At 57.6% G+C, this 20,942-nt stretch overlaps 1 protein-coding gene across 1 annotated transcript in view; it reads right to left on the reverse strand.

Moving 5' to 3' along the window:
• TNXB (tenascin XB) overlaps nt 1–20,942 on the reverse strand; it is a 55,309-nt gene that overhangs the window by 23,493 nt on the left and 10,874 nt on the right. Inside the window, 14 exon segments of the mRNA XM_045825858.1 lie at nt 460–730; nt 732–784; nt 1,167–1,499; nt 3,023–3,346; nt 3,727–4,059; nt 5,807–6,112; nt 6,460–6,750; nt 8,391–8,684; nt 9,780–10,148; nt 11,242–11,982; nt 12,781–13,044; nt 13,215–13,371; nt 18,314–18,429; nt 18,893–20,632. Of these exon segments, the coding sequence (XP_045681814.1) occupies nt 460–730; nt 732–784; nt 1,167–1,499; nt 3,023–3,346; nt 3,727–4,059; nt 5,807–6,112; nt 6,460–6,750; nt 8,391–8,684; nt 9,780–10,148; nt 11,242–11,982; nt 12,781–13,044; nt 13,215–13,371; nt 18,314–18,429; nt 18,893–20,632 (5,592 nt within the window).

Consider the following 20,942-nt stretch of genomic DNA (forward strand, 5'->3'; position numbering starts at 1 on the left):
TGGCCCATTACAGTCAGAGGTCTGGGAATGTCCGAACCATGAGGCTGGGGCGCTGCAGACAGGATGCTGCTTTCTGAGCACCTCCCACCCTCCGTCACAGCCTCCAGTCATGCCACAGACGCTGCGTCTCTAGGATACCCCAGGGGTGCCAGCACGATTCCCTCCCACAGATTCTGGGAAAGAGTTGACCCCTTGGTTGTGAGCAGATGCTACCCAAGTGTGGTCCTCACAGCAGCCGCAGCAGCAGCAGCAGCCCAGAGAACCTTAGGGATGCGGGATCTCTGGCCCCAGCCTGATCTGCTGAAAGATCTGCCCTTCACCAAGACCGTCAGGCCACCGATGCGCAAAGAGGGCGGGCAAGTGGGCACACTGATGTTTTCTTTATTACCAAAGATGGTAATAAAGGGAAAGTTTTCCAGGGCCGGTCCTCACCACCCTGCCTGCCCTGCCCCCACTCACCTGTCAGGCCCACAGAGGACACGGGGCCCACACGCTGCCCCCTGTGCAGGCCATACAGGTGCATCTTGTACTTGCGCCCCGGCTCCAGGCCCTGCACAGTGACCTCTCTCTCCTCACCCCCAACACGCACCACCTGGGGCCGCCCGTCCCTGTCCTTGTACTGGACGGTGAAGGAGTCAAAGTGGCCCTGGGGGATGGTCCAGGAGAGGCTCAGCGAGTCTGGGGAGGATTCTGTCACTGTCAGCTCCCCCAGGAGGGGCTCCTCAGGGGGGCTCTGGGGCCTCTGTGCCGGGTTCTGTGGGGCTGGGGGTCTCTTCCTCGGCAGCTGAGAAGGACAGACAGAGGGAGGGTGAGGCAGGGTCCATGGAGATGTCCTCAGTCTTCTCCCAGGCTGTGGTCATGACTGGACCCTGAGGTCACTGCAGAGGAGTCCCTCCTGGGGGCTGGGAGGTCCTGCTCAGCCCAATCTCACAAACATGCCCAGACCCTCGGGGTCAGCTGTGGGGAAGCAGGGCAGCCACCAGCACAGCTCACAGAGGCCTTTCTCTGCCCAGGGGGATGCGCTGGTCCTCGGGGAGCCCAGGGGGAGGCACTGAGGGCACCATGGCTCAGCCTCAAGCAGAGGGGCCCCCCCGCACCCCGCCCACCCATCGTGGAGTGTGATGCCCCTGCAGGCTCCCTCCCTGGGGCGCCCACCGTCCACTCACCCGTCACCCCGATGGCAGAGATGGGGCCCTGGCGCTGGCCATCGTGGAAGCCATACAGGTTCATCTTGTACTTGTGGTCTGGCTCCAGGCCCGAGATGGTGACCCCGTCCTCGTGCCCTGGCACCTGCACCACCTTGGGCTGCCCGTCCCCGTTCTTGTACTGGACCAGGAAGTGGTCGAACTGGCCTTCGGGGACAGTCCAGGACAGGCTCAGAGAGTCCACGGTGGCTTCAGTCACAGTCAGCTCCCCCAGGAGGGGCTTGATGGGAGGCTCGGGGGTCGTGGTGGCAGGAACTTGGGTGGTCCCAGGTTCGTGATCTGGAGCAGGGCGAGCTGGACAGAGACATGGGAGACAGGTGAGGTCTCTTCAGTCCTCAGTTCAGCCTATCAGGGTCTATTGTAAAAATAAGAGAACAAGGAACAGACTCTGGCCGTCCACAGTGGCTCTTGCTATGACTCTTTCTGGTCCCTTAATGTCTCCTTCCTCATTGTCACACACCCCCCACCTTGCCTCACCCACCACCCACCAACACCCCTGTGGCTCTCCCTCTCCTCCTGCTCCTGCCTCTCCTTGGAACACAGGTCTGTGTGGCCACCGCGCCCTGGGCTCCCTGCACTGGGGTCTCGTTGGCATCTCGCTCCCTCTGGCTCATGGCTTTGCCCCTGAGCAGCTCAGAGGCGCTCCCCACAGGAAACCAGCAGTCGGCCTGGTTCTGTCCCTGTCCTCAGCTGCCATCGACTCTGAGTGTCCCAGTCTTTCTAAAGTTCCTGTCACATCTCCTCACTCTCCACACCTGCAGCCCAACCTTCCTGCTTAGGGCCACCCTCACCTCTCACCTGGTGTCTCTGCCTGCTTCCCGTCCCCTCCGCACAGGGGACCAGAACGGGACATTAAGTGCACAACTGATGGAATCGGTCCAACTTGAAACTGTGCACAACCCTCTGAAGCCCCCGAGGAGTCCCTGCTTCCTGAGCTGCCCTCCCCTCTCCACCCCCATCTCAACACCACCCCCATCTCAACACCACCCCCTACTCAGAGCACTTCATCCAAGATGCTCTCGTGTGCCCCAGTGTTCCAAGTTCCCGGGCCTTTGCCCCGGCTCTGACATTGTTCATCCGACACACTAGTCATCCCACGCACTGTCACCACACTAACACCTGCCTGACCTCAGGTATCAGCCGTCCCGTGGGCGCCTGTGGACAGGCTGGCTGAGGTCTCAGTGCCCCGGGACTCTCTGTCATATCCCTGTCCTCCTCTGTCTGATTTGCTGGTTCACAGCCTGTCTTCCCTGACCGTCAGCCCCCTTAGTATAAGGCCTTGTCTCTCGTCCAAGTTCAAGGCTGAGCCCTGTGAATTCCCACAGCACTTGGCTCAGGATGCCCCCATCTTAGCTGGCCCATTACAGTCAGAGGTCTGGGAATGTCCGAACCATGAGGCTGGGGCGCTGCAGACAGGATGCTGCTTTCTGAGCACCTCCCACCCTCCGTCACAGCCTCCAGTCATGCCACAGACGCTGCGTCTCTAGGATACCCCAGGGGTGCCAGCACGATTCCCTCCCACAGATTCTGGGAAAGAGTTGACCCCTTGGTTGTGAGCAGATGCTACCCAAGTGTGGTCCTCACAGCAGCCGCAGCAGCAGCAGCAGCAGCCCAGAGAACCTTAGGGATGCGGGATCTCTGGCCCCAGCCTGATCTGCTGAAAGATCTGCCCTTCACCAAGACCGTCAGGCCACCGATGCGCAAAAGAGGGCGGGCAAGTGGGCACACTGATGTTTTCTTTATTACCACAGATGGTAATAAAGGGAAAGTTTTCCAGGGCCGGTCCTCACCACCCTGCCTGCCCTGCCCCCACTCACCTGTCAGGCCCACAGTGGACACGGGGCCCACACGCTGTCCCCTGTGCAGGCCATACAGGTGCATCTTGTACTTGCGCCCCGGCTCCAGGCCCTGCACAGTGACCTCTCTCTCCTCACCCCCGACACGCACCACCTGGGGCCGCCCGTCCCTGTCCTTGTACTGGACGGTGAAGGAGTCAAAGTGGCCCTGGGGGATGGTCCAGGAGAGGCTCAGCGAGTCTGGGGAGGATTCTGTCACTGTCAGCTCCCCCAGGAGGGGCTCCTCAGGGGGCTCTGGGGCCTCTGTGCCGGGTTCTGTGGGGCTGGGGGTCTCTTCCTCGGCAGCTGAGAAGGACAGACAGAGGGAGGGTGAGGCAGGGTCCATGGAGATGTCCTCAGTCTTCTCCCAGGCTGTGGTCATGACTGGACCCTGAGGTCACTGCAGAGGAGTCCCTCCTGGGGGCTGGGAGGTCCTGCTCAGCCCAACGTCACAAACATGCCCAGACCCTCGGGGTCAGCTGTGGGGAAGCAGGGCAGCCACCAGCACAGCTCACAGAGGCCTTTCTCTGCCCAGGGGGATGCGCTGGTCCTTGGGGAGCCCAGGGGGAGGCACCGAGGGCACCATGGCTCAGCCTCAAGCAGAGGGGCCCCTGCACCCCACCCACCCATCGTGGAGTGTGATTACCCTGCAGGCTCCCTCCCTGGGGAGCCCACAGTCCACTCACCGGTCACCCCGATGGCAGAGATGGGGCCCTGGCGCTGGCCGTCGTGGAAACCATACAGGTTCATCTTGTACTTGTGGTCTGGCTCCAGGCCCGAGATGGTGACCCCGTCCTCGTGCCCTGGCACCCGCACCACCTTGGGCTGCCCGTCCCCGTTCTTGTACTGGACCAGGAAGTGGTCGAACTGGCCTTCGGGGACAGTCCAGGACAGGCTCAGCGATTCCGGGGAGGATTCTGTCACAGTCAGCTCCCCTAGGAGGGGCTCCTTGGCGGGTGCTGGGGCCTCCATGCTGGGTTCTGTGGGCCTCAGGGCCTCCTCCGCAACTTCCTGATGGGCTGAGAGATGGATTGGGATAATGGCTTAAAGGGTGACTTGCTTTGGTGGTGATGTTACATATGGCAATCATTTATATTCAGTAAATATATTCCTGAAATTGCTGGTTTGTGGGGCCTCTATGTTAGCCATTGAGTGGGTGGTCATGAAAGATACGACTGAGTGGGGCCTGGTTCCACCATGCCGTGCTAGCCAACTGTACTAGTGGGCTCTGTGGACTGGGGTCTCCCCTTCTGCCTGAGGAAGGAGCTGAGATGGGAAGATGGAACCTCTTAGGTGCTGTCTACCATGGTCACTGCCAGTGTTGACCTCAGGTTGTGAAGGACAGTGTAGCCTCTTCCCATCTGCACCTCTCTTTCTGCCTCTGCCCTCCCCGCCCCCGCCAGGGCTTCCCATGTTCACCCCACCTTATCCCTCAAGAATAAGCCACTAAGTCAAGGCTTTAGACAAAAGTGGGAGTGGGGTGGGCCCTGCTTCAGTTTGGGGGTGGGACCGGGGCTGGGGCAGGCCCTGCACTTCCCTTACCCACATTATCTGCATTTGGATCTGTGCTGTGGCTCCATGGCCTGGGGAGCCCGGACAGGGCCAGCCAGCCCTTCGCTGACCCACTCCCAGGCCCATGGGGAAGTATTTAGGGGAAGGAGATTGAGGAGGGAATAGGCAAGAATGATAACCCAGCTGAGGATGGGGAAGGTAGGGAGGATGTGAAGAGGGAAAAAGGAGCCCCGGCTGGCATAGCTCAGTGGATTGAGCACGGGCTGCGAACCAAAGTATCGGTTCGATTCCCAGTCAGGGCACATAGCTGGGTTGCAGGCCACAGCCCCCAGCAATTGCACATTGATGTTTCTCTCTCTCTCTCTTTCTCCCTCCCTTCCCTCTCTAAATATAAATAAATAAAATCTTTTTTAAAAATCTTTAAAAAAAAGCAAGGACAGTATTTAAAAAAAATCTGTTAAAAAAAAAGAGAAGGAGAAAGGATACTGGGAAGCAAGACAGTCAGGGAGAAATAGCAGCTCACACTGAGACAGCGGTGTCAATGTTGACAGGCAGTGTCCTGAGTGCTGTGTGTGCTCTGACAACTGAGTGAAGCAGTTACCATTATTACCCCCATTTGACAGATGAGAAAGCTGAGACACGCACAGTCACACATGGGAGAGCTGGGATAAAAATCTAGGCAGTTGGATCTGGAGCCACGCTCCCAACCCTGCGGTTACACAGCCACGGAGATGGGGCTGGCTGGGGAGGCTGGACACGTGGGACATCCTGGAAGGTGCTGGAAGTAGCCCTTTTCCCTACTTCAAGCTGGCTGGGAGTCAGGGAGTCGGGGGCTCAGAGGAATCCTCTTCATGCTGGACAGGGCTAGGGAAACACAGTGCTCTGAAGCTCGGAAATGACCGTGACCGAAGCCAGGTCATGGAAGGTGAAGCGCAGTACAAACCACGAGGAAAGAACATAGTGGCTGAGGACAGTGCAGGCAGGACAGGTGCAGGACAGCCGGGGTGGAGGGATGGTTGCAGGTGCTCTGTTTGCGGGAATGGGGGCTGCTCTTGGAGATGCAGAAGCAGGGCCGGGACAAAGGCTGTGGCTGATGGCTGGGAGAGAAGTCCTGGGACTCGGGGAAAACGAGGGTGGAGGCTTTGGCAGCACTGGAGCCAAGAAAAAGAAGGTGCGAGGAGGTGCACAGGAGCCCAGGTCCCACCCAGAGGACTGGGGGCTGACAGGGAAGGGGGCCCTGTGGCCCTGACTCACCGGTGGTGACCACGGTGGACACAGGCCCCACACGCCGCCGGCCATGAAAGCCGTAGAGGTTCATTTTATATTTCCAGTCAGATTCCAGGCCAGGGACAGTGACCGTGTTCTCATCTCCCTTGACCGACACTGCCTGGGGCTGCCCCTGTGCATCCTTGTACTGGACCACAAAGGAGTCAAAGGTGCCCTGGGCCACTGTCCAGGATAGGCGCAGCGAGTCTGGGGTCACGGAAGTCGCTGTCAGTTCCCCCAGTAGTGGCTGCTCGGGGGGCTCTGGGTGGTGGGGCTCTTCTGTCTTCTCTGGAGCTGTAAATAAGAGGATCTGGCCAGGCCTGAACTAGCCGCCTGGGATTGGGGCTCGGGGTAGGGACGGGCTGTCACACCTAGAGAGCCATACTGGGTTAGTGTGAGTGCTGAACTCCTGGGATGTCTGGCACCGCCAGGGTAGGACACACCGCTGGGGCTTGGGGAGCAGCTGAAAGGGTTGGACAGGGCCCAGCAGTGCAAGGTGGGCTGGCTGCCCCTCAGTCTGGGAGCGGGACCAGGATCTAGAGTCAGCCTTCTCACTGGGAAGCCCAGCCTGTTCCTGGCTAAGGGCAAGTGTTTGGAAGGCTGGGAGGGGTTACACGGGGGCTTAGGTGGCTGCCACTCACCAGTGCTGCCATCAGCCGTGAGGGGGCCATGCCGCTTCTTGTTGGCGATGCCAAACAGAGTGAATCTGTACTTGTGGTCAGGGTCCAGTGGAGAGATAGTGACCGAGCGCTCAGGTCCCTCCACGGGCACCACCTGGGGCTGTCCATCCCTGTCCCTGTATTGGACCATGAAGGAATCGAACTGGCCTTCAGGGACTGTCCAGGAGAGGTGCAGTGAGTCTGGGGTGGGATCTGTCACCCATAGTGTTCCGAGACGGGGTGGTGTCACTAGGCTGGGATCACTCGGAGGCACTAGGAGAGAAGGAAGGGGACAAAGGTACATCCACCTCCCATGCAGGGATGCTGTGGGAGGTTGTGCAAGTTGTTTACTGCACAAAGGTACACAGAAGGAGCACTAAGAGAGTTTCCAGCCAGTACTCTGCTTGCCAAGAGTGAGACTCTGCTGCATACCCTGGCGATGGGCTATGCCCACCTACAGGCAGGGCACCTTCTTCTAAATGTGTAGACTGGTATGGTCCTTACTCTATCCCCAGCCTGGGGAGGGGGCCTCAGAGACAAGGGAGCCAAGCCAGCCCTTTCCACATCTCCATGGCGGCCAGGGAAGTGTTCCAAAGTAACCTGCATTGCTTCAGGCTTAATGCCAGCTGGTTTCTCCTCTGAGAGAGGGGAGCACCATACTTAGAGTGAATTGGTGTGGGAGGCTCGACCTGTGCCCTGGGCCCCACATCCTCCTCTCCCGCCCTCCTCCACTCCGCTGTATCTCCCTCCACCCCCCAACCTCCCTCTCTGCTCTCTATTCCAGTCCAGACTCCAGAGAGAGATGTCTACACGGGTTATAGCCATGCCCTCACGTCCCTCACACTCCACGGCAGCTCTCACCAGGGCAGTGGGGAGCTCACATTGCCAAGTCCTGTGGACACTGCAGTGCTGAATCACTCTCACGGAATCTGATGTGCCCGACCATGCCCTTCATTTTGGCATTCAGGACAGCACTCTCTGGGACTCTGCTCCTATTTGCAAGTATGCTTCATGCTACCCTGCGGGCTCTTCTCCCTCTGCAAGTGCCCTGGGTGTTGGCCATCCCCAGCGCTCCCACAGGCTCACCCGCACTCCTATCTGCTGGCACTGATGACCCCCGACCCTCTCCAGGCCTCCCCTCTGCTCTCCACACCGTGGAGACAGCAGTGCAACCCCAGGGCCCATCACTTTCTGCCTGAGTGACCGCTCTGCGCCTTGACCCTCCACATCTACCGCTCGGGCACGCCTCCCAGGGCTGCTGTAAGGGTTGGGTGTGATGACACACCTGGAACATCCCGGAACACACCTGACCTCAACAGATGCTCAAAAGATGTTTACTACGTATCTCGCTGCATTGTTCCTCATCTCTGCTGCTCCTTGTCTCTGGGACGGGGCTGTTGGATTCAGAAATGTGGGCTGCCTGGGTCCAGCACTGTCCTTCACCCCCCACATCCAGACTCACTGCCACCACCCCAAACTTAACTCACTTCCCTAGCTATCCTCCACAGCAGCCTTGGTGTAATTTGTAAGATAAATACAGAATCATGTCTCTCCCCACTTAAAACCCCTCAGAGGCACCCCCCAAGAGCCCTCAAATGAGGTCCAAGCTCCTGTCAGACTCATGAGACCAGTCCCTCAGCTGCCCAGGCACGCTGCTGTCTGGCAGGAGGAAACAGACATGGATGCTCCTACAGAGTCACACACACTCCTGCCCTCTGCTCTCTACGGGTCTGTCTGTGCTGCCCTCCTCATCCTCTGCCCGACTCACCACTGTTTTCCCTTCAGGATTCATCTCAGGGGCCCCTGCCTCCAGGAAGCTCTCCTGGAGTTCCCAAAGCACTGGAAAGACCTCCTTGAGGACCATGCAGAGGGCAGGGGCAGGGGCCAGTGATGGGTGTGATGCTTTCACTTACAGATCTTGACTTCAGCCACCAGGGGGCCATGCTTCTTCTTGCCCACAAACCCATACAGGGCGAATTTGTACTTGCGGCCCATGTCCAGGTTGGTGATGAGGGCCGAGCGCTGGGGCCCCTCCACAGGCACCATGTGGGGCCCATCCCTGTCTTTGTACTGGATTGTGAAGGAGTCGAACTCGCCCTCAGGGACAGTCCAGTGCAGGAGCAGGGAGCTGGAGGTCACATCTGTCACTGTCAGCTCGCCCAGGCGTGGTGGGGCCAAGGGCTTCCCAGGCTTTCCCCCGTCCCTGTCTGCAGTAGGGGGAAGGGAGTAAGAGCAAAGCAGGCAGTCAGCCAAGGCCTTGTCCTCATCTCCTTTCCTCCCCTCTGCACACTGGCTTCCTCTAGCCTGGACAGCTCCCTCTCTCCCTCGAAGACTGACTCCATCTCCCCAGCCCTAAGACCTCTGTGACCAGCCTTCCTGGGCAGGGGATTTCCCCCACAACTTCTGTTCTGGAGTCAGAGTTTTGGCCCCTACTACCCCTCACAAAAGTCCCAGTCCCTCTCCACACCAGGGTTCATGGGGAACTTTCAGGTCCCCCATGGTTCTTCCCAGGAGTTTTAAAACCCCCCACTGCTGCTGTAAAGCAATCTGAAGACTTCTCAGTCCACCTGAACTTTTCTCTTCCTTATCTCCGTCTCTCTCAGTTGTGAGCCTGACCTGGAGTTGTAGGAAGAGTCAGCTTTCCTGGTCCCATAAGCAGGGATGAAGAGGGAATGTGAGCGCCAGGCACCCCAGCCCCAGGCCCTGTCCTTCACTGGCTCTGGACACCTCACCCAACTCTGAAGTCCTGCTGGCTGTGGTGCTCCCCGCCCCAGGGAACCTCCACCCCCAGAAGAAAGTGGCTGATGGAGCCGTGGGGTCCTGTCCATGGCAGGCCAGGCTCTCCAGGTGGGAGCAGTGCCACTGCCCTAGCCTGCCCAGTGAGGCAGGATGGGAGGGACTGTGGGGAAGGGAAGGGGAGGGGGGTAAGTATCATCAGGGCCAGAGGCCTCCCCACAACCACCCTGAGAGGTGCATGGGGTGGGGCGGGGCGGGGCAGAGGAGTGGCCAGGATATGAAGGTATAGGACACAGAGCACAGAAAGGAAAGACTCCCTGTCCCACTCTGACTTCTCTCATCTTCTTTTCAGGGAGCTACTCCCCTTCCTGGCCCACCCTGTCATCATTCTCCGACTCCACCCCCATCCCTCTTGCCTATGAACCCTCAGCTCCTTTCCTCTCCTTGTTTTCTCCCAGCACTTCGACCCAGACACAGCCCTGCCCTTCTACCCTGTCCTACTTCTGCAGTGGCCCAGCCCCTCCCCCGACCTCAGGACTCTGGTCTGAGCAGAAGCCAGGATGTACCCATAATGCCTTGATAGATGAGAGGAGCAGAGGGCTTGCCCTCAGGAGGAACCCCATGAAGTGACAGCACATAGGGGGCTCCAGGAGGGGGTGAGGGCACCAGTGCCTGGCGGACGTCCCCTGGCAGCAGTTCGTCATGTGCCCCTGGAGCATCGGGCACCCAGAGGCGCAGCTGGAAGTGGGTGAAGGCTTCGGGCTGGGCCGTCCAGGCTACGTGGAGGCGACCAGTTTTGTCTTTGCCTAGTACCCTCAGCTCCCCCAGCTCCTGGGGGCGCTGCTGCAGGGCAGGGGCCTGCACCCCTTGAGTTGTTGAAGGGCCTGAAGGGGAAGGCTCATCGGTGGCTCCCAAGAAGCCCGAGGGGGAGGATCCTGGGAATGGCAGGGCAAGAAAAACAGGGGAGTCCAGTGTGAGAACCTGGAAGGAACCCCGGCCCACAGGCTCTGCCTTCTAGCCTTTAAGAGTTTGCACATATTCCCTGGGCCACCTCGTCCTCCCAGATGTCAGCCTGGCCCTCCAAGTACCTCTGTGCACCTCACCTGAACAGACAGGCCTGCAGATGATAAAAGAAATAAAGCCTGCCATCCCTCCCCCACAAGACTCCCATGACCTCCGGCCCCACAGACTTCCAATCCCTCCCCACAGGCATGCCCCTCCCCACGGGGTGGTGGTCGTGGCTCCCATTAGTGCTGCAGTGAGAAGCCTGGAATAAAGGGGGAGAAAGTGGTGTTAGGGAAGGAGGGTGTGAGAGGAGAGCAGGTAGTGAGAGGAGGGGGTTAGCATCCAGCTCAGGTGGCATCTGGTCCCTATGGGTGAAGAAGACATCCACGACCCTCCCCGTGGTCACCACAGAACGCCCCTTCCCTGACCCCGATGTTGCTGCTGTGGGAGAGACCGGCACGAGTGAGCCAGGAGATCTGAAAGGTGGCTCAGGAAGCAGTGGATTCCCCTCACACACACACATGCTGCTGATGGCTTCAAGGCTCCCCAAGCAGTTTCACTGTGTCCCTTTGAGGTCAAGGCCAAATCACAGAAAGTAGTAACCACTGACCACAGTCTTCAGCCACCCTTACCCCAGTGAGTCAGAGCTGGGAACCTGTGGCGTCAGTCACTCCTGCCCCACCCCCCCCCCCACCCCACCGCTCTAGTGAGTCTGCACTCCCTCCCCGCTCACCAAGTGCCCCTTCTATGGCCCAGAACAGCCATCCCAGCAGAAGTGCCTTGAGAACCCAAGAGAAAACCAAGGGACCCCAAAGACTTGTTCTCCTGGGCCTTGTATATCTATCTGCCAGAGCCCAGGAGAGCTGCGCTTTGCTATGGGGACCTCTGGAGCCTGGACCAGGTAGGACTTGAAGGCAGAAGGGTGTGATGGGGCGAGCAGTGGGAGGACCTGAGGGATGCAGACTCCACAGGAGGGTGAGCCTGGGCAGGGGAGGGGTGTTCCTGAGCCCCAGCCCACGCTACCTGTGGTGGTGATGAAGGCGTAGGACTTGGAGGTCTGCCCTGCCCGCACCCCGTGGACCTCCACATGATAGGTGGTGGCTGGCCTGAGGTCAGGCAGAGTTACGGTGCGCGTGGTGCCAGGCACAGTCAGCTCCCCGCCGGGGGCGTCTGCAGGTGGCTGGGGCTGCCAGCGCAGCACCACTCGTTCAAAGTGGCCGCGGAGCCCATCGAGGGACACGAGTAGTGAGCCATTGGCGGAACTGCCTAGCACCTCGGGCTTGGGGTGACGGGGCACAGCCATCCCATCGACGCCTTCGGGTAAGAGGCTATAGATGCCCTGGTTGGAGTCCCGTTTCCAGGTGCCAGAGTCGGGGCTGGCGGTGGGGTACAGCTGACGGGGAGGGGGTGCAGAGCTGGTGGGGGCAGAGGCCGCCAGACGCCGCTGCAAGTATTCGTGGATGTGGCGCGCCACGGAGGTGTAGGTCTGGTTGGCCCTCAGTGGGTAGTTGTGAGCCCGCAGGTGGCGCTCCAGGTCCTGCACCGTGCCGCGGAAGCGGCCCAACTCCGCTGTCAGGTTGCCCCACGGCCGCCGAGGGGGCTGGGGCAGGCTAGGCCCAGGCCGAGGCTCCTCTTGCCCCTCTGCCGGTCGAGGGAGCCTAGCCGGCCTAGGGGGCTGCGGAGCCGGAGCTGGCCGAGGCCGAGGCCGGGGTTTGGGGGGCGGGGCTGGGGGGCGCACCTCCGGGTAACTGTAGTGGCCTGGTGCTGGAGTAGGGGGGCAAAAAGGGGATGAAGAGAGCCGATCAGTGGTAGCCGCTCGCACCATCGCTGCGCTCCTCCCAGGCATTGCCTCCCTCCATCCGTCCCTCCCACCAGAGTCAGAGGCCTCATCTCTGTGCCCCACTCCCACCTGGAAAGAGAACAGAGAAAAAGGAGTCATTGTCCCAGAAGCCCCTCACCCCTCGCCCTCCAAGCGCAGCATTGTTGGTGCCCTAGAAAGAAAAGGGAAGCCAGCGGGCTGGGCCCTGTGTCTGAAGGAGAGAAAAGGGAGTGGGAGGGGAGAATGTGAGCTACAGCAAAGTGGGGGGAGGGGGGGTCCCTCGGTCAGAGGAAAAGAAAAGAAAGATCCAGGCATCTGTCAAGAGACCTTGAGGTTAGTGGAAAATTACTGCCATGAGACCTAACTCCCCAAATCTCAATCCTAAAGTCAACAGGAGTGCTGGTGTCTGGTCTGCCTAATTCCAGTCCCTACAAGATCAGACCACCGACTGAGCACGAGGGCTGTTCCCCATCTACGGGCATCGCCAGCACCTCTTATTCACTACTCTCTTCATGGGCAGCTCCTCCCATACTCCAGCCCATAGGCTTCCTATAGGACTCGAGTGCCTGAAAGCTGTCTCCCTGGTGCCTTTGGTACAGAGCAAGGCCCCCAGCAGGTGCTTTGGGAGCGCCACCCACCCTGCCAAGTGCGTTTGGAGGAGCCTGTGGATCCCACGTGGGCCCCCATGGAACGGGCTCCTACACTTGGAAACCAGGCCTTTCCCCAACCCCTGGCTAGCATACCTGTGTTAGCCCTGACAGACGCTGGGTAGCTTACTGCCCGGCCCCGCTCCGCAGTGACAGTCACCACGTATTCTACACCCGGCATCAGGTCAGTCAGCAGTGTTCCGTCTGCCTCGGCTGGCACTTCCAGCCGCACCCTCTGGTTGCCAGCAGTGACGTAGGACACCACGAATCGGTCCACCTCGGCCTGGGGGCGCAGCCAGCTGAGCTCCAGTGTGGTTGGAGTCACGGCCACCACCCGGAGGTCCTGGGGGCCATCGATCACTAGCCAGGTTAGAGAAAGGATGGATCAGGTGGAAGTCTGGTTTTTCAGTCACCAGCTTTCCTTGCCCCACCCAAACCCTCCCTTCTGCCCTCCTGGAGGGCAGATTCCCAGCTGCCTCTCTTATATCCAGATTTCCACTTAGGATCCACCCCACAGCCCCTGCTCTCACTGGTGGTGATGGTCTTGGAGACAGGAGGGCCCCAGTTAGTCCCTCGAAGGGCACGGACAGTGACCTGGTACTCCTGACCGGGGGCCAGTCCTCTCTGGTCATAGGCTGAAGCAGAGCTTGGCACCCGTGCGGTGAATGGGGGGCTTGCCCCCTCTGTCTGCAAGAGAGAGAGAGAGCACTGGGTAGGTCAGGGCTGGTGTTCTGCCCCTACCGCTCAGCACCCCCAGCTCCAATTCCAGGTGGTGTCAGCCTGGGACCGTGCAGAGGGTGACCTGGTGCAGCTGGGGAGCAGCAAACACGTGCACAGAGAGAGCATAGAACACTCTCTCTATGCCAGCCACTGTTTAAGGGAGTTTATGTGTATGACCTCACTGAATCCCCGACAATGTGACCTCGGAGTCCCCTCTCTTGGGCACTACCTTTTAGCCTGGTCATCAGCTGTCTGCCAGAATCCTACCCGACACCCAGGAGTCTGGCTTTCCCTGCAACCCTGGCTTCCTGGTGGTCCAAGGCTTCTCCCAAGCTCACGCCTGTTAGGACAGAGGAAGGAGATGAGGGATGCCCTTTCAAGTCTTACTTCCTCCTTAAAGCATCTGCCCCAGCCCGAGCCTCCCCACAGACATCTGCCCTGCTGTCTAATGTGGGTGTCACCCTGTCATGACATTTCCCTTCAGGCATTTTTCTTGTCTCTTCAGCAGAGTTGTAGGCCCCTCAACAACAACGCCCATCTGTTCAGAGCTCCACAAGTATGTTTCCCAGTTTTGTATCTGGCATCATGCTGGGCATTGAGACACAAAAATAAAAGCTACGGTCTCTGTCCTCAGACAGCTCATGCTATAGTAGCTAATGGTGTGGCTGTGTCTTAAATTTTATCAGACCCCGCCCAAATCTCTGTATAGTACGTGAGAAAACAACCCCCCTCCAAGTGTGCATTGGAGGTGTGAGGACTATCCGTGGTGACCTCACAGAAAAGCTGCTGGCCCCAGCTCCAGGCAGGGCCTCTCTGGAGTGCAGCCACAGGGACAGAAGGAACTGATGCCTGGGAGCAGCCCCCAGCCCCGTGCTCACTGGGCTGCCCACGCAACGAGCATGCTCAGCTGCACTGCACTGTGGTGGGCCACCATGGGGACGCCCCCCGTCCAGCCGAGGAGGACTGGACATTTCAGGTTTTCTCCTAAAACCAGAGCTGGTGGGGGAACAACAAGTAAACAGCAAAGCACAAAACCAGATGAGAGGCCACATAATGGATTTCTGGGTTGAGGATGAATAAAGCATTGTCAGGGTTTTCTTGGCTGAAAAGTTACCCTGGGCACATAGTACCTTCATCCTACTCCTGCTCACCCTGCCCCAGGACACCCCAGTCTAATAGGCCTTGGTTGACCTCAACTCAAGATGCATGAAATCCTCATACCTCCCATGACTTAACTCTTTCACCCTTTATTCCCCCCAACACACACACACACACACACACGTGCGCGCGCACCTTGGGTGCTCCCTGATGCCTGGTCCTTTCAGCGAGATAAGCCCATCCTAAGGTCTCCTTCTCCCATCATCTCCCACCATCTCAGATCATCTACATGAACCTTTTAGACACCCCTTAGGTCCCTCCTGAGATACTCTGGAACAATTCCTTGATAATCCCACTGTCACCACATCTGGCTGCTCTGAGGCAGGCTCTCTAGCCAGATGCTGGCAGCTGACTTTGCCCCTTAGTAAAAGCTTGGCTGCTTCACTGACTGTCTTTGGTTAGTTTCTAACTCTGTTCTCAAAATCAACCTTGTGGCTCTAGTGGTGGACTCCACCTTGGTTGGTCCTTGGAGTTTACTTCACCTTCATCCCTCTCTTCAGACTAGACTCAAGACAAACTTTTCTGAGGCTGCAAGATCTTGTGTTTCAATGAAAACTGGGCATAGCTTTGGTTTCCAGGCTGCAGAACACACCCAGACAAGGAATACCTAAAGCTTTTTCTGTTTCCTCATGCTTTCTCTTACATTCATGGAGAAGCTAACATTTTGCAAAATAGCAACATTCCTTAAGTTGGTGGTCCTCAGGCTTAGGGCACATCAGGACCCTAAGGCTTGTTGAGGGCTTGTTACAACACAGGTTACTGGGCTCCACCCCCAGAGCTTCTGATTCAGTAGATCTGGGGAAGGAATCCAATAATTTGCATGACTAACAAGCTCCCAGGTGATGCTAAGGCTGCAGATCCAGGGAACACATTTTGAGAACCACTAAGTCAGAGTAACAAGGCCACACATGCAGAGAGAATTATTGCTTTCCGGTGTTCTGAAAATCACTCTAATGGCCAGGTGTGTCCCTTGTCCAGGAGTAGCAGAGTCTGGGCTTGGAGAGAGAAGTGTTTCAGGATAAGGTAGAGACAGACAGGATTCTAGGAAGATGGCAGTTGCCAGAGGAAAGCCAGTTACTGAATATATTCTGTGCCAATAGAACTAGACAGAGAGCACTGACGAAGGCAAAAGGCACAATTTTAGGGGCCAGCTCCAGAAAGTATAGCAAGTAAGCCCTGGCTGGTGTGGCTCTGTGGACTGAGCTCCAGCCTGCAAAGCAAAGTGTCGCTGGTTCAATTCCCAGTCAGGGCACATGCCTGGGTTGTGGGCCAGGTCCCCAGTAGTAGGTGCACAAGAGGCAACCACACACTGATGTTTCTTTCCCCCTCTCTCTCCCTTCCCCTCTAAAAATAAAATGAAATAAATCTTTAAAAAAAAGTGTAGAAAGTATAGTCTGAGGGCCAGTAGCACAGGCTGATGAGGAGCTCAAGAGGAATGTCTAGGGACCAATTTTACAGGAGAATTTTTCACCCCTGGGCTCAGAGAGAATCCAGATTATGACAGAAGCCCATAGCCAGAGCAGAGCACATGAGCTGACAGCATGGCCAAGCCGGGTTCAGGCCGGCTTGACGCCACCCAGCCCCATGGTGAGGGAGGACGCTTCGACTGGGAAGCCCTACCTCCTGAGAACACCCAAGGGTAAGCTTGTGCTTACTAAGAGCAGGAGGCAGTGCTGCCCTGCACGCTCCTTCCATTTCCAGTGTTTATTTTAATTCCACTTTCCCTCAAGTTTCTTTGGAAAATTCCTTCTAAAGTCCTACCTTCTCAAGATTAGAACTATGTAAATAATACACACAGAGAAGAGAGTGGGAGAAACACTTTAAAATGTTAACAGTGCTTATTTTAGTGTGAAGCGGCCAAGAATTATTTGGTTTTTGTCTAGTTGCCAAATTCTTGTCTTGTGATTAAATCATTCTTATGCCAAGTAAAAAAAATTAAGATTTTATTTATTTTTAGAGAGGGAAAGGGAGAGAGAAAGAGAGGAAGCGAAAGAGAGGGAGAGAAAAATCAATCAGCTGTCTCTCACACATGCCCTGACAGGGGACTGAACCTGAAATCCAGGCATGTGCCCTGACCAGGAATCGAACTGGCAACCCTCCACTTTGTGAGACAAGGCCCAACCAACTGAGCCACACCAGCCATGGTGTAAAAAAAGTTTTTAAACAGAGAAAAAATCCAAGCTATCCTAGTTATAAAATGAAGTAGGGATCTCTACCTCTGCTTCTATTAGAGAGTGAGGAGAGACCGAAAATGGCAGGGACCTGGCTTTGAGGTATGTTAAGAATAGCCAGGCTAGTGGGGGTAGGGATGACAGCCAGCATCTCTGAGCAGCTCCTTCTGTCCCAGAGGCTTCCTAGGGTTTTGGCCCTGGGAGTTATTTATTTTTCCAGAGCCCTGGCTGGGCAGAGATGAGGGTGACATGGCCTACCTACTGTGACATTTGTGGGATGATGCAGGAAAACATGAATTGGACAGTAGAAATGTGAGATGATTTGGAGTTAGGAGACCAAACACATCATAAAAGCCCATACTGCACAAAGGGAGGTCTCTAATGGGAGGCCACAAGGCTTTGTCCTTCAGGTACCCTCCGCCCAACATTTTAAGTGTAAGTTGGAAGGACACAGAGGAAGGATGCTTTGCAATAATACAGTGACGACATGGAGGCAGAAGAACCACTTCACAGATTCAAAATTATTGCACCAGCGTAGACAGCTTGGCCCAAACCAGAAAAGATTATATGAAACAGAGCCAACTACAAAGCCCTATATTTAGGCTAAAAAAAGTGTATATAGTTCATTCCTTTTTCTTTCTTTTTTCCTTACTTATCTATATTTCCTGAAGTTCCCACACTAAGCCTACATAAGTTTTATAATAAAAAGTTATTTAAAAAAACAAATATGATCAGCTATGGCTGGTATTGCTCAGTGGATTGAGTGCCAGCATGCAAACCAGGGAGTTGCCGGTTTGGTTCCCAGTCAAGGCACATGTCTGGGTTGTGGGCCAGGTCCCCAGTAGAGGGAGCGCCAGAAGCCACACATTGATGTTTCTCCCCTTCTCTTTCTCCTTCCCTTCCCATCTCTGTAAAAATAAATAAATAAAATTAAAAACAAAAAACAAATATGATCAAAACAGCTGACAGTTTGTGTGACCACAAGTTAATATGTCAACTCTGAGAAAAGTGCTGTGTCTCCAGAATTAGCTCCTCTTCTCTGCACTCATGTTTTAGAGACAAATGAACAAAGCAGGAGGCACTAGAAGAGGGAACTCTGGAAGTGAAGAATTCAAGAACAAAGTCCTAAGGAAAAGGGTGGGGAGGAACCAGTGGGTTTTGCCCATGAGAATGAAGGGTGACGTGATGGCTGATGTCTCCAAATCCCTGAAAGGCTGTGGTGAGGGATGTAGGGCAAGCAACTCTGTTGGTGAAGGCCCAGCTAGGGCCACTGGACGGATGTTAGAGTGGGCCAGATGTGGACTCAGCAGTAACAAAGAGAACTGCCTGACAATGATGACCACCAAAGGACTGGACAGCCTCAGAGAGCGCTGAGCTCGCTGTCACCAGAGGTGTTCCAGCAGGAGCTGCTGCAAAAGCCCTCAGCACCCTGTGTAGGGCAGGGCAAGAAAGACTTTACAGCAGCTTCAGGAACCCAGATATTTGGACTCAAGCACTGATTACCTGGAATGTCCTGCATGAGGTGTGCAGCCCCTACCCTGGTCCTACCCTCTCGTTCCCTCCTGGAGTGTGCCTCTCACCGTGGGGGTGAACTGAATCTCATAGGCATCCACAGGGCCAGGAGCCCTGGTCCACTCTGTCCGAACCGTCGTCTCCTCCAGGAGGTGCATCCTCATGCCCTCAATGGCTGGCACCTCTGCCCGGAGAATGGAATATGGGAAGCTGGTTAGCCCAAGGCAGCCCCACCTGATCCCCATCATCACAGGCCCCCTTTTCGGGGGCACACAAAGAGGTCAATCCCTGTTCCCACTGCTCTCTGGAGATGTGGCAAAGCTGACAAAGGCCTGAACAGGCCTTAGGTTTCCTTCAGCTTCTCCTCCATCCAGGAACACAGAATCTCCCTGAAAGCAACCAAGTGGCCCTCAACCTGCTCATAAGATATTTGAAAGCAGGTCCTGCATACAGGTATGACCCCATGGTTCTGCTGTTCCTGGTGGACACTGGCTCCCTGGCTCCTGTGACTGCCCACTCCCCCCATATATAACCTTCTTCCACCCTCTCTCCAACTCCCTGGGCTCCAGGGCCTCAGGGTGGGGCCTTCCCACTGACTCAGATTCCCAGTCCCTGACAGAGGATACTGGGGAAGGCTGCCCACTCACCTTCTCCACAGTCCTCCCCTGCATAGCCCTCTTGGCAGATGCAACTGCCCTCACGACACTCTCCTCGGCCACGGCAGTCCTCCGGGCATGTTTGGATGGCGCAGTCCGGGCCTCGGAAGCCCTCAACGCACACACATTGGCCTGCACGGCACAGCTCCCGGGGCCCGCAGCCTTCAGGGCAGGCGCTGGCAGGAGGCTCTTCCTGTCCACAGTCCTCACCGCTGTAGCCTGCGTGGCACACGCAGGATCCCTGCACACAGCGCCCACGACCCCGGCAGTTGGCCGGGCAGGTGCGGATGGAGCAGGAGGGGCCGGTGTAGCCTGAGTAGCACACACAGCGCCCATCATCACAGTGGCCACGCTGGTGGCAGTTGGAGGGGCAGGTACGGAGGCTGCAGTCCTCTCCCGCGTAGCCTTCCCAACAGGTGCACACACCGTCCTGGCACACGCCGCGCTGGCTGCAGTCTCCCGGGCACCGCCTCACGCCGCAGTCATCGCCTGAGTAGTCGTCATCACACACGCAACGTCCGTCTAGGCACTGGCCACGGCCTCGGCAACCTCCTGGGCAGCTGAGTAAGCTGCAGTCCTCTCCCTCGTAGCCAGCGTCACACGTGCACACGCCATCCTCGCAGTGGCCGCGACCATGACAGTCCCCGGGACACCGACGGCTCCCACAGTCCTCGCCCATGAAACCTGGGTTGCACACACAGCGACCATCCACGCAACGCCCGCGCCCTCTGCAGTCGCCAGGGCAGGCCCGCGTTCCGCAATCCCGGCCCGTGTACCCGGGCCAACACACACAGCGGCCACTCTCACAACGACCCCGGCCACGACAGTCTCCAGGACAGCTGCGCACGCCGCAATCCTCGCCGCTGTAGCCTGTGTTGCACACACACACGCCATTCTCACAGCGCCCGCGGCCCCGACAGTCGCGCGGGCAGGCGCGCGCACCGCAGTCGGGCCCTGTGTACCCTGGCCAGCACACGCAACGGCCGTCCTCGCAGCGGCCCCTTTGGTTGCAGTCGCTGGGGCAGCTCCGCACGCCGCAATCGTCCCCACTGTAGCCGGTGTCGCAGATGCATTCTCCGTCCTCGCAGCGCCCGCGGCCTCGGCAGTTGCGCGGGCAAATCCGTGTGCTGCAGTCCTCACCCGCGTACCCAGGCCAGCACACGCAGCGGCCGTCCACGCAGCGCCCACCTTCACCACAGTTCCAAGGGCAGGTCCGTGAGCCACAGTCTTCTCCAGTGTAGCCAGGGTCACAGACGCAGCGCCCTTCCTCGCAGCGCCCTTTCTGGCTGCAGCCCCGGGGGCAGCTCTTTACTGAACAGTCCTCACCTGTGTAACCGGGGTTACACACGCAGCGCCCATTTTCGCAGCGCCCCCTCTGGCTGCAGCCTCGAGGGCAGGAGCGCAGGCTGCAGTCGTCACCAGAGAAGCCCAACCGGCACACGCACACGCCCTGCACACAGCGCCCACGGCCGTGGCAGTCCCCAGGACAGGAGGGCCAGCCACAGCTGGGGCCAGTGTAGCCAGGGAAGCACACACAGTGACCGCGGACACAGCGCCCCTGATCGTTGCAGTCATCTGGGCAGGACCCGGAGGGTGGCGAGGAAGGGGACACTCCGGCGTCTGTGGGGTCTGAGCAGGAGGGCCCGCCCCAGCCTGGCTCGCAGGAGCAGGCACAGCGGCTCAAGTCAAACACACCGTGGAGACTGCAGAGGCTACGAATGTCTGTCTGACCTAGAATAAGAGCAAGAGGAGGGCCTCAGTCTCTCTGGGGGAGAGTCTGAGCCCATATAGTGCTCCCTTGAGTTGTCCCCTTCATGAGCGCCAGCCTCATTTCATAAAGCCATCTTAGCTTCCGACTGCTCCTGGTCAATATATGTGGTCTCCCAGAACCCCAGCATATGCTAGGGAGAAGGGGAGGGAGCTGACATCTAGCCAGGTTTCTCCCCTCTCCAAGTTTGTACTCACCGCCCCCAAGGGTGAGGAAGGGGTGCCTCTTTCTAACTCATACCCAGCTATGCCCCCTCAACTGCTGCACTCGCCT

The sequence above is a fragment of the Phyllostomus hastatus genome, unplaced genomic scaffold (genome assembly GCF_019186645.2).
Source record: "Phyllostomus hastatus isolate PE091 unplaced genomic scaffold, TTU_PhHast_1.1 phas_scaffold_60, whole genome shotgun sequence".
Classification (NCBI taxonomy): Eukaryota; Metazoa; Chordata; class Mammalia; order Chiroptera; family Phyllostomidae; genus Phyllostomus; species Phyllostomus hastatus.